The following is a 13,073-nucleotide window of genomic DNA, read 5'->3' on the forward strand; positions in this document are numbered from 1 at the left end:
ATACCTTCAGGATGTGAGGATAGAAGTCAAAGAGTCAAGCTTCAGCTGGATAAAACTCTGGTTAGACCAAATCTGGAGTGTTGCATTCATTTCTGGTTGCCCCATTATAGGAACAATATGGAGGCTCTGGAGAGAGTGCAGAAGATGTTTACCAGATGCTGTCTTGTTTGGGGAGTATTAACAATAGGAAAAACCTGGACAAACAGATTGTTTTCTCTGGAGTGTTGGAGGCCAAGGGGTGACCTGATAGAAGTTTAGAAGTGGTTAGTCAATATTTTTCCCAGGATGGAAATGTCAAATACTAAAGGGAGAGGTTTGTGAGAGGTGGAATGGTTATGAACTAAGTTTTTTTTTTAATGCCATGAGCAGCATGAGCCTGGAATATGCTGCCAGGAGAGATGACAGAGGCAGATACAATAGCAGCATTTGAGATACACATGAAAGGGTAGGGAATGGAAGGGTACAGACCATGTGCAGGCAGATTTGATGGAATAGATTGGCAGCATGGTGAGCATAGACATAGTGGGCTGAAGGGCCCATTCCTGTATTGTTCTGTGTTCTACAATATTAAGTCATTGTAAACAGCATAGAATCAGGCCCAATTTATTCATCCCAACCAAGATTGTTGTCCCATGTTGGTCCCTTATGCCTGCCATTTCCATCCAAACCCTTTGCATCAGGACATCTGCCCAAAAGTCTTTTCACTGGCCCCTGGTTGCCCCTCAGTATCATTTTACATTTTACATTTTTCACTTCTCATGGGAACAGACCTCTGTCCACTTACTTTAGATTTCCCTAGCCTGAGAAAAGAAGACCCTCATGATTTTTTACACCTCTGTAAGGTCACCCCAAGCCTTCTGTGTCTAAGAAAAACAGTTCCAGACTGTTCAGCATCTGTATATATCTCAGGCCCTCCAATTCCGATGACACTTTTGTGAATCTTCCTGCACTGTCTCCAACTTAATCAGATCCTTCCTATAGCCAGCCAGAACTGCACACAATAGTCTCATGAAGGAACTTTATAGTATATAGAATAGCAGAGCAGAGTTCAAGCTCTTTGGTCTATGATATTGTGCCAAGCTATATAAATCTACTCCAGGATCAATCTAAACTTGCTCTCCAACACACCCCATAACCTACATTTATCCTACATGTCGTACATTCCTGTTCCAATCAAAGAATCTCTTAAAGGTCCTTATTTGATCAGACTTTACCACCACACCCACCAGTGTGTTCCAGGCACCTACAACTTTCTGTTTAAAAAACCTATTTCTGACCTCCGCTTATCTTAAACAGATGTTCTCTGGTATTGGCAATTGCCACTCTGGATAAAAGATGCTGGCTGTCCATGTTTATGCTTTTCATCATCTTACACTTCTCTATCAAGTAGTCTGTCATCCTTCATTGCTCCAAAGAGAAAAGCTGAGGCTTGCTCAACCTTTCCTCATAAGACATGTTCTCTAATCCAACTAGCATCCTGGTAAATCTTATCTGAAACCGCTCTAAGGGTCCTATAATGAAGTGTCCAGAACTGAACACAATTATCTCCTGTCTAACCAGAGCTTTATAGAGCTGCAACATTACCTTGTGACTCTTGAACTCAATCCCTCAACTAATGAATGCCAGCACACTAAACACTTGATCAGAATTACAGGGAAATAGTTACCCTGAAGTTATAGGAGGTAAGTAACAGGGTGACAGGAGAAATGGAAATGTGAATAGGCCATTAGCGCAGAGCACCCCTGTGACCATTCTCCTCAATAGTAAGTATACAGTTTTGGATACTGCTGTAGGGGATGACCTGCCAGGAGAATGCCATGGAGACAGGGTTATCAGCACTGAGTATGGATCTGTGGTGCAGAAGGGAAAGAGGCAGAAGAGGGGAGTGGTAGTGACAGGGGACTCAATAGTCTGAGGAACTGACAGGAGATTCTGTAGACATGAATGGGACACTTGAATTGTACATTGCCTCCCAGGTGCCAGGGTCAAGGATTTCGTCCACAGCATTTGAGAGGAGGAAGGAGAGCAGCCAGATGGCTTGGTACATATTTTTAGGAAGCAAAAGTCAGATGCTCTTGAGAATTATGAGGTAACCAGGAAGGAGCTTAAGAAGGGACTTGGAAAAGAGTACATGAGAAGACTTTGATGAGTCAGAGTAAGGAAATCTCCAAGGTGTTGAACACATCCATGAAGAACAGGAGGATTACCACTCATGGATAACAGCAGAATCATACCTGGAGTCAAAGGAGGTAGGGGAGGACCTTAATAAATGATTTGCTTTACTGTTCACCAGTGATTAATGTAAATTCAGTATAGAATAGGCTGATGTACTGGAGCATATTGATATTTAGAAAGAAGTGGTGTGGTAACTTTTGAAAAATATTAAAATAGCTAAGTCCCCGGGAGCAGATGGGATATACACCAGGTTACTCTAGGAAGCACAAGAAGAACTTGCACAGGCATTGACAATGATCCTTGCATCCTTCCTGGCCACAGGAATGGTAGAGAGGATTATAGAATGGCAAATGTCATTCCATCACTCAAGAAAGTGAATAGGGATAATCCTGGGAAGTATAGAAGTATAGAAATACAGTGAGTCTTATGTCTGCAGTGGACAAACTAATTGAAATAATTATTAGCAAAATGAAACAAGCATTTGGGGAAGCATAATCTTATAAGTGATGTTTAGCATAGCTTTGTGAGAAGAAGGTCATACCTCACAAGCCTGACTGACGTTTTTTGATATAGGCAGATTGGTGGATGTGGTGTATATGGACTTTTGTAAGGTGTTTGGCAAGTTTCCATATGGAAACATTATTCAGAAAGTCAAGAAGCATGTGATCCATAGAAATTTGACAGCATGGATTCAGAAATGATTTACCCACAGAAGGGAGAGGGTAATAGTAGATGCAGCGTATTCTGCCTGGAGGTAAATGACCAGTGGTGTTCTGCAGGGATCCGTTCTGGAACCTCTGCTCTTTATAATATTTATGAATTACTTGGATGAAGAAGTGGAAGGGTGGAACAGTAATTTGTAGATGACTTGGTCAGAGGTCTCATCAATAGTGCAGCAGGTTGATGTAGGTTGCAAAGGGATATGGCCATGATATAGAAGAAGGCAGAGAAGTGACAGATGGAGATCTATCATTTAGCAACTTTACCAAGGCCTTTGATGAACAGCTGCGCGTGAAGCTGGTCAAGGTGAAATATTTAAGGGGAAAATGAGAACTTTTTCACTCGGATGGTCATTAGAGTGTGAAATGAGCTTCAGCTTATGTTTGGGTTATTGTTGAAGATAAGAGATGAGGAGACATATCTGCCATCCAACTAGGATAGTCAAAGTGAAGGGGAGGTTTCACTTCACTCCAGGTGCAGGTCAATGGAACTAGGCAGAAAAATAGTTTGGAAAAAACTGCTAGGCAAAAATAGATGGACCAAAGGTGAGGGACACCAAGGTTGGGCTTGGGTTTCTTTTTGTGGTTTGACAGAGATGAAGGGAGAAGACGCCAGACAGAAAAGGTCGTAGGATTCAACCCAGAGTGGAACCATGGTTCGACAAAGCCCACAGTGAGATCAATTGAGGATCGGTGACTTGGGGAAACAGTCAGCTCCAAATTGTGCACATTGGACTGTTTCATTAAACTAGGCTCTCTTCTTTTGTCTTGGTCTTTTCTTTTCTAACCCTTTAGTCAAATTAAGAATCATAAAGCTAAATCTTTAAATTGCAAGCAGTGAACTGTCTGTTATCTTATGGCATTCGTTTGTAACAGGGTAAGAAATTCTACAGCACCCACACAAACAGGAGGTTTCCGGGAGGCTCGTGTCTCAATCACACATCTGGCAGAGCTGGAGATTGCCTTCCCTACACCTATGCAGCCAAGGAAATCAAGAGTGTTTCATACGTAAAGAGGAAGGTGTGAGGTGGAAAGAGGAAAGGGAGAGGTAAGAAGGGGAGAAGATGAAGAGGAGGTAAGGGGAAGGGGAAAGAGGGAGGGAAGGGAAAGGTGAGGGGAAAGGGATAGGGGAAATGGGGAGGACAAAAGAGGAGGGAGAGAAGAAAGGATGGGAAAAGTCAGAAGGGGGTATGGATGTGGGAGAAGGAAATGAGGAGATTAGGAGGGAGGAGAGAAAAGATAGATGGTGGAGGTGGAAGACCAATGGAGGATGGTGAGGGAGAATTGGAGGGGGGTGGGGAGCAAGAACAAACAATGGGAGAGGGGAGGACGTTTAACTTACCATTGACCTTGAGGGTGACCTCCCTCTCACCAACCCCAATCCGCGGGACGATTGCCTTGCATACATACTGTCCTGCATCAGCCTGGGTGACCGCCTTCAGGTACAGCCGGTTACTGTTACTGAGCACCTGTGCACACCAAGGGGAACCAGTCAGTCTGGGTTCTACCCTCCCACACATTTCCCACCCACCCACACCTCCAAATCACATCGCACCCTGCACTCCCTCCCAGACAGACCCCGCTCACCTCTCCCAGATACTCCTCTCTGTTTCCACCCCTTCCCACCCTCCCAGACGGCCCCCAACCACCCTCACCACATAGCTACACCAGATTGCTCACCCACCCTCTAAAATGCAGTCTGGATTCCAGTTCTCTACACTGACCCACAGGCATTAAACCTCAATTCACAGCTCCCTACAAGGCTCCCTCCTCCCTGATCCATGTCCACTCCTCACACTCTCATCTGTCTGTCTTTGCACCCGAACCACACCCACTAGAAAATGGCCAACCAACCAAGGGGAGAGAGCAGATAGGAGATGCAGAAGAGAGGAGAGAGGCGAGGAGAAGGGGAACAGGATAGAAGGCAGGGAGTAGGAGTGAAGGGTGAGAAGGAAGTGGGGGAAAAAAGGTGAAAGAGGTGACAGAGAGGGGCTGAGAGAAGGAGGAGAGAATAAGAGAGTGAGGAGACAGAAAGGGATAAAGGGGAGCAGGGGGAGAATGGGAAGGGCAGAGGGAAAGGGAGAGGGAAGGGAAAGAGAAGTGGAGGTTGAAGGGGGGAGGAAGAGGAAGAGAGGAGAAGAGGGAAATGGGTGGGGGAGAGAGATGGGGAGAAACAGGAAGGAGAGATGGGGTGGGAGAGGGGGAAAGGGGAGAGAGAGGGAAGGGAAAAGGGAGGGTGAGAGATATGGGACAGGGAGAGAAAGAGATGAGAGAGTGAGAGGGAGAGAGGGAAGAGGGGGAAAGGGGATGGGTAGCGAGAGGGAGTAGATACTGGGAGAGGGGAGACAGAAAGGGGTAAAGAAAGTAAGGGGTATTGTGAGGGTGTTGTGAGAGACAAATAAGTGAGGGCTCAAGAGAGAAGTGCAAGATGAGGGAAGGGAGCGTGTGAGACAGGTGAGAGAGAGAAGAAAGGAAGAAAGAGGAGATGGAGGGATAGGGAGAGAGAGAAAGGGGATAGTGAGAGAGGGAGAGTAGAGATTGGGAGAGAAAGTAGAGACTGGAAGTGGGAGAGAGAGGGATAGAGAAAAGAGAGAGGGTAGAGAGATGGAGAGAAAGAAGGGAGAGGGAGACGGAGAGTTGAGAGAGAGGGGACAGTGAGGGGCAGATGGAGGTGAGAGTTGAGAAGGGGAGAGGGGGAAGAGATAGGGAGCTGAAGGGTGATACAGGAGGCAGAGAGGGACAGAAGGGGCAGGTGATTATAGCATGGGTGTTGAGACAGGTGAATAAGTGAGGGCTGGCGAGAGGGTGGAAGTGTGGATGTGAGAGACAGTTGAGAGACAAGAGAGGGGAGAACGTTGGAAGAATGAGGGATAGTGGGAGGAGAGGGCACAGTTTTAAGGTGCTTGGAAGCGGATACGGAGGAGGTGTCAGGGGTAGGTTTTTTACGCAGAGAGTGGTAAGTGCGTGGAATGGGCTGCCCGCAACGGTGGTGGAGGTGGAAACAATAGGGTCTTTTAAGAGACTCCTGGATAGTTACATGGAGCTTTGAAAAATAGAGGGCTCTGGGTAACCCTAGGTAGTTTCTAAAGTAAGTACATGTTCGGCACAGGTTTGTGGGCCAAAGGGACTGTATTGTGCTGTAGATTTTCTGTGTTTCTATGAGAGAGTGGTGAGGTGGAGCAGAGAGAGAGGGGGTTATCAGTGTGAGGAAAGAGGACCGGGGACAAAGGTGTGACAGAGAGATAGGGCAGAGATGGAGGTGAAAAGGGGTGAGAGGAGTGAAAGAGTGGTGAGGGGGAGAGGTGCAGGAGGAGGAGAGGGGTGATGAGGAGATAGGGCAGAGGAGATAGGGCAGACAGTAGGGAGAGAGGGCAAAGAGGTGAGATTGGGAGAGGGTTTGAGGGGGGAGAGGGGGTGAGAGAAGGGAAGAGTGAAGGGAGAGGGAAGGGCAGAGAGACGGGGACAGACGAGAGAGGGAGAGGTGGAGATAGGGGAGTGAAAGGGAGGATGAAGGGGAGAGAGAGGGGAGATAGAGGTTGAAAGAGACGGGGAGAGAGCTACAGAAATGGACAGTGAGAGAGAGAGAGAGAGAGAGAGAGGATAGGTAGAGATAAGGAGAGGAGATGGGGAAGAAGGGAGAGCGGGGTTGAGATGTTGGTTAGGGACAGTGGGAGAGGGTATGAGTGAAGTGAGTGAGGGAAGGGGGTGGTGTGAGTGAGCGTATGGAGGGTGTGAGGAAGGAGTGACCAACAGGGAAGACAGATTAAGAGAGCAGTGTGGGTATTCAGTGGGCTGTGAGGGGATGATATCAGGGGGTGCAGTTTGGGGCAAGAGAGGGTGGGGACAGGAGGAGGGGGGGCAGAGAGAGAGGGGAGAAAAGGGGAGGGTTGTGAAGAGGTTGAGAGAGGTAGGGGTGCAGAGCAGGCAGAGTATAGAGAGGGAGTCAGGAGTGAGAGTGGGAGGGGGATGGAAGGGACAGTAAGGGAAAAGATGATGGTGGGGTGTGGGGGTCTAATGGAGAAGGAGATGGGGTGAGGGTCAAGAGAGGAGGAGAGCGGAAGAGAGTGGATGATAAAGAGAGAGAGGGGAGTGAGTGAGGGGGCAATGATAGGGTGGGAAGGGAGGCAGAGGAAGGAGTGAGGGATGGGGAGTGGGGAGAGCTGTTGAGTCGGGGATGGTGGAGAAAAGTTGAAGGGAGGAGTGGAAGTCAGGATTGGAGGACCATCCAGCATTGCACCCATCCACCAGCACCAGCCCCCACCCACCCCCCCACCCACCCCCCCAGTCCCCGTACCACATTTGAGCCTTTCTTTGTCCAGGTCAGGGTCAAGGGCGGGTTGCCCACCCACACACAGCTCAGCACCACACTCTCACCCATGTTGGCTGTCTTCATCTCTGGTTCCTCTACCATCCGTGGTCCAACTGTGGGAAGGGGTGGGAGGAGGGGGAGAAGGTAGAGAGGGAAAGGGGAGAGAGAGAGAGAGGAGTGAGAGACGGAAAAAGACAGAAGGGATGGGGAGGGAAGGGGGAGGGACAAAGAGAGAGGAGAGGTTAGAGATGGAATGGTGGGAGATACGAGAGATAGGGAGTGGAGAAGAAAGAAGCAAGAGAGAGAGTGGGCAAAGCAGTAGAAGGAGAGAGACTGAAGTGAGAGGGGGAGGGAGGGCAGGAGAGTGAATGTGAGGAGAGATGGGGGAAGGTGACAGGGCAGAATGAGAGGGGTGAGGGGGAAGAAAGAGGGATGGGGTGAAGAGAGAGGGATATGGGAGAGAAAGTGGGAAGGGTGTTGGGTGAGAGAGACAGTGGGAGAGAGATGGAGTTGGAGGGAGTGAGGGATGGGAGGGAGGGGGAGGAAGAACGAGGGGTGGCAGAGAGGGCAGAGGAAGACAGGGGGAGGAAGTCAGAGAGAGATGGATGGAGAGAAAAGCATAAGTATAGGAAAGATGGTGAGATTGAAACAGTGGGAGTAGGAGTGAGGAAAAGTGATGGAAAGAGGAAGTGAGAGAGGACAAGGGAGTATTGCACTGCAGGGGTGGCAGTGAGAGACAGGATTGAGAGAGGTGCGATGTGGGAGGGGTGCTTGTGGGACGAATTTTATATTAAATGAGGGGGGTTGGGGAGCAACCATGTTGAGTGAGGGGCGATGTAGAGATGCCATGATGAAGACGGAGGGAAAACAGTGAGGGAATCCACGTGAGGGCAGGACAGTGAGGGAGGGGCAGTGGTGATGAAGTAGTGTAGTGAGGGAAAGCAGAGGCTTGACTTACACTCCACATCGACGAGGGAACTGACGTTCGTGCTGCCCTCTGAGTTCTGTACCTCACAGGAGACGGGCTCTGTGAAGTATGTGTGATCCACAGCTGTCTCGTACACACTGCCCCGGGCTCCCTCAATGGGCAGCCCGCCCTTCGCCCATCTGAGGGAAAGAGAATGGGAGGTGGAGGTCGAGAAGGGGGAAGGGTGGAAGAGAGAGCAGGGATAAGAAATGGAGAGGAAGACGGGGGAGGGAAAAACAAAGGGGAGTGAAATGGGTGTAAAAAGGTGGAGTAGATCAGGGGCTTAAGCAAGGGAGTAGAGAAGAGGGTAGGTGGGGAAAGAGGGAGAGATGGTGCAGAGAGGAGGAGAAGAGAAGGATAGTGATTGCAGGGAAGTGGGGGAAGGAGGGGAGGGATAGGGAGAAGGGGGAAAGAGGGGAGGGATAGGGAGAAGGGGGAATGGAAAAGGAAGGCAAAGGGGAAGGGGAGGATGAGAGGTAACAGAGAGAATAACATGAATTTGACCAGTTCTGGTGTCAGTCCTTGCCCCCCAAAGCCATGTGATGCCCAGAGTAAGGAGCGGTGAGGGCGAGTCTGGAGTGGGGAGGGTGGGGTGAGATGAGATGGAAAGAGGGAGCGGCAATAGGGAGGGTCAGAGGTTACAGTACTGGTGAGAGGGAGAAAGCATGAAGAGAGACAAAGGAAAAGTGGGAAGGAGCAGGAGATGAAAGAGCGGCCAGTGTGAGTAGAATGGAAAGGGTGAAGGGGAATGTGGTGTGGGACAACTTGGCAGTGGGAGTGTATCAGAGAATGGCAAGGACGGGTTGGGATGGGGAAGCTGAAGAGGAGCAGGGGGAGGGGGAGGACAGAAGGGGTCTACTGGTAATAGACTGGTGAGACCGGGAAAAGGAGAGGCTGTGTGATTAGTGTGAGGGGTGTCACTGACAGTGGGATTAGTGTGAGGGCTGTCACAGTATGGTGGGGAGAGGGGAGGCAGTGGGATTAGTGTGAGAGCTGTCACTGACAGTGGGATTAGTGTGAGGGCTGTCACAGTATGGTGGGGAGAGGGGAGGCAGTGGGATTAGTGTGAGGGGTGTCACTGACAGTGGGATTAGTGTGAGGGCTGTCACAGTATGGTGGGGAGAGGGGAGGCAGTGGGATTAGTGTGAGAGCTGTCACTGACAGTGGGATTAGTGTGAGGGCTGTCACAGTATGGTGGGGAGAGGGGAGGCAGTGGGATTAGTGTGAGAGCTGTCACTGACAGTGGGATTAGTGTGAGGGGTGTCACTGACAGTGGGATTAGTGTGAGAGCTGTCACTGACAGTGGGATTAGTGTGAGGGGTGTCACTGACAGTGGGATTAGTGTGAGGGCTGTCACAATATGGTGGGGAGAGGGGAGGCAGTGGGATTAGTGTGAGAGCTGTCACTGACAGTGAGATTAGTGTGAGGGCTGACTGACAGTGGGATTAGTGTGAGGGCTGTCACAGTATGGCGGGGAGAGGGGAGGCAGTGGGATTAGTGTGAGAGCTGTCACTGACAGTGGGATTAGTGTGAGGGCTGTCACAGTATGGTGGGGAGAGGGGAGGCAGTGGGATTAGTGTGAGAGCTGTCACTGACAGTGGGATTAGTGTGAGGGGTGTCACTGACAGTGGGATTAGTATGAGGGCTGTCACAGTATGGTGGGGAGAGGGGAGGCAGTGGGATTAGTGTGAGAGCTGTCACTGACAGTCGGATTAGTGTGAGGGGTGTCACTGACAGTGGGATTAGTGTGAGGGCTGTCACAGTATGGTGGGGAGAGGGGAGGCAGTGGGATTAGTGTGAGAGCTGTCACTGACAGTCGGATTAGTGTGAGGGGTGTCACTGACAATGGGATTAGTGTGAGGGATGTCACTAACAGTCGGATTAGTGTGAGGGGTGTCACTGACAGTGGGATTAGTGTGAGAGCTGTCACTGACAGTGTGATTAGTGTGAGGGCTGTCACAGTATGGTGGGGAGAGGGGAGGCAGTGGGATTAGTGTGAGAGCTGTCACTGACAGTGGGATTAGTGTGAGGGGTGTCACTGACAGTGGGATTAGTGTGAGAGCTGTCACTGACAGTGGGATTAGTGTGAGGGGTGTCACTGACAGTGGGATTAGTGTGAGAGCTGTCACTGACAGTGGGATTAGTGTGAGGGGTGTCACTGACAGTGGGATTAGTGTGAGGGCTGTCACAATATGGTGGGGAGAGGGGAGGCAGTGGGATTAGTGTGAGAGCTGTCACTGACAGTGAGATTAGTGTGAGGGCTGACTGACAGTGGGATTAGTGTGAGGGCTGTCACAGTATGGCGGGGAGAGGGGAGGCAGTGGGATTAGTGTGAGAGCTGTCACTGACAGTGGGATTAGTGTGAGGGCTGTCACAGTATGGTGGGGAGAGGGGAGGCAGTGGGATTAGTGTGAGAGCTGTCACTGACAGTGGGATTAGTGTGAGGGGTGTCACTGACAGTGGGATTAGTGTGAGGGCTGTCACAGTATGGTGGGGAGAGGGGAGGCAGTGGGATTAGTGTGAGAGCTGTCACTGACAGTCGGATTAGTGTGAGGGGTGTCACTGACAGTGAGATTAGTGTGAGGGCTGTCACAGTATGGTGGGGAGAGGGGAGGCAGTGGGATTAGTGTGAGAGCTGTCACTGACAGTCGGATTAGTGTGAGGGGTGTCACTGACAATGGGATTAGTGTGAGGGATGTCACTAACAGTCGGATTAGTGTGAGGGGTGTCACTGACAGTGGGATTAGTGTGAGGGCTGTCACTGACAGTGTGATTAGTGTGAGGGGTATCACTAACAGTGGGATTAGTGTGAGAGCTGTCACTGACAGTGGGATTAGTGTGAGGGGTGTCACTGACAGTCGGATTAGTGTGAGGGGTGTCACTGACAGTGGGATTAGTGTGAGGGCTGTCACTGACAGTGGGATTAGTGTGAGGGGTGTCACTGACAGTGGGATTAGTGTTTCACAGTGGGAATTGTGTAAGGTATGTCACTGACTGTGGGGAGAGGGGAGACCGTAGGATTAGTGTGAGGTCTGTCACAGGACGGTGGGGAGAGGGAAGGCAGTGGGATTAGTGTGAGGGGTGTCACTGACAGTGGAATTAGTGTTTCACAGTGGAAATTGTGTGAGGGGTGTCACTGACTGTGGGGAGAGGGGAGGCAGTGGGATTAGTGTGAGGTCCATCACAGGACGGTGGGGAGAGGGAAGGCAGTGGATTTAGTGTAAGGGCTGTCACTGACAGTGGAGATAGTGCTTCACAGTGGGATTTGTCTGGGGACTGACAAATCGTTGTGTGGACAGTGCTTGGCAGTGGGATTAGGCTATGGATTGTCAGCATGGGATAGCTGAAACTGGACCTGCACCAATCTCTGGAGGGGATTCTATATCTTACTCCTCACCTGTATCCATTGATGTCAGGATTGGCATTGGCTGTGCAGGTGAAGACAACACGGTCTCCCTCTCGTACCTTCTGAGGATGTATGGATAACGTGACAGATGGTGGATCTGTGGACGAGGAAGATAGAGAGGTTAGAATGCATTTGGTGGGGAAAGAGAGATGCAGAGCATCAGCGAAGAGTCAGGAAGTGTTATGGTGTAGGGAAGAGGGATGGACTTTTGGAGAGAGATGGCAGGGAGAAGGAGTAGAGTGAGGGAGAAAGCACACTTGAAATTGTGACTGAGAGAGAAATGGAGATGTCCCTGGAGGGATGGGAGAAACAGCAACATTGAAAGAGTGAGAGAGTGAGTGAGTGAGTGAGAGAGAGAGAGAGAGGTAACTTCATAGTGTAAGAAACACTTTCCCCTCTTCTTCCCCACTACCTTCTCTCACTTCTCCCTCCATTGCCATTCTTTTCTCCATTCCAACTTCATCCTGTCTTCCTTTCTCCAATGCCCCTCTCCAACCCTCCAGGTCCCCTTCCCTTTGTTGCCCCTCTATCTCTCTGCCCCCTCTCCCCCTACTTGCCTCCCTCTCTACACCTCTTTCCATCTCCCACCTCCACCAACAGCCATCTCCCCTCGTCTTTATCCATCTCTCCTTCTTTCTTTGCATTTCACTTTTTATCCATCTCTCCTTCCTCTCTCATTTGTATTCTCCCTGTCTCTCTCTACCTATGTCACTTTCTCCCTTTCCTTCTCCATCCTTCCAACCCTTCTTATATCTCCCTGTTCCTCTCTACATAAGAACATAAGAAATAGGAGCAGGAGTAGGCCATCTGACCTGTCGAGCCTGCTCCGCCATTCCATAAAATCCACAGATTCACCACTTTCTGGAAAAGCAGTTCCTCCTCATCTCCATCCTGAATCTACTCCCTTGAATCTTGAGGCTATGTCCCTTAGTTCTAGTCTCACCTACCAGTGGAAACAACTTTCTTGCCTCTATCTTATCTATTCCTTTCATAATTCTATATGTTTCTATAAGATCCCCTCACATTCTTCTGAATTCCAGCAAATACAGTCCCAGGTGACTCAATCTCTCCTCATAGTCTAACCCCCTCATCTCTGGAATCAACCTGGTGAACCTCCTCTGCATCGCCTCCAAAGCCAAAAAATCTCTGTAAATTTTCCACTGTTCCTCAACTGTCCCACATGTAGCCTGTGTTCCCAGTCTACAGGAGACAAATCCCCCCTCATCCCATTGTAGCTTCCATTGTTCAGGCTTAATATACTGGGGCTAGCGACCCTTGAGCTTGTTATCGCTGAGCAGCGGTGAACCATCTGATTGGCCTATCAGAGTTCTCTTTGGGAACTAGTTGACTTGATCAGCGTTTCTGATCTGGCTATTGTTCACGATTGCACTTAATAAAAAAAAAAGACATTCTACAAATTCTTCCTCTTGAGGTCCAGTATTGGCCTAGTTTTCCCCAATCCACTTTCATGTTAAAATTCCTAACAATTACCATGAC

At 49.7% G+C, this 13,073-nt stretch overlaps 1 protein-coding gene across 3 annotated transcripts in view; it reads right to left on the minus strand.

Moving 5' to 3' along the window:
• LOC134355354 (kin of IRRE-like protein 1) overlaps window positions 1-13,073 on the minus strand; it is a 152,546-nt gene that overhangs the window by 56,489 nt on the left and 82,984 nt on the right. For all 3 annotated transcript variants that reach the window (XM_063065120.1, XM_063065118.1, XM_063065119.1), the window contains 4 exons: window positions 11,568-11,673; window positions 8,162-8,310; window positions 7,189-7,316; window positions 4,237-4,363 (listed from right to left, as the gene is read on the minus strand). In XM_063065120.1, the coding sequence (XP_062921190.1) occupies window positions 4,237-4,363; window positions 7,189-7,316; window positions 8,162-8,310; window positions 11,568-11,673 (510 nt within the window). The remainder of the gene's footprint in view (window positions 1-4,236; window positions 4,364-7,188; window positions 7,317-8,161; window positions 8,311-11,567; window positions 11,674-13,073) is intronic.

This window comes from Mobula hypostoma, chromosome 13, assembly GCF_963921235.1.
Source record: "Mobula hypostoma chromosome 13, sMobHyp1.1, whole genome shotgun sequence".
Classification (NCBI taxonomy): domain Eukaryota; kingdom Metazoa; phylum Chordata; class Chondrichthyes; order Myliobatiformes; family Myliobatidae; genus Mobula; species Mobula hypostoma.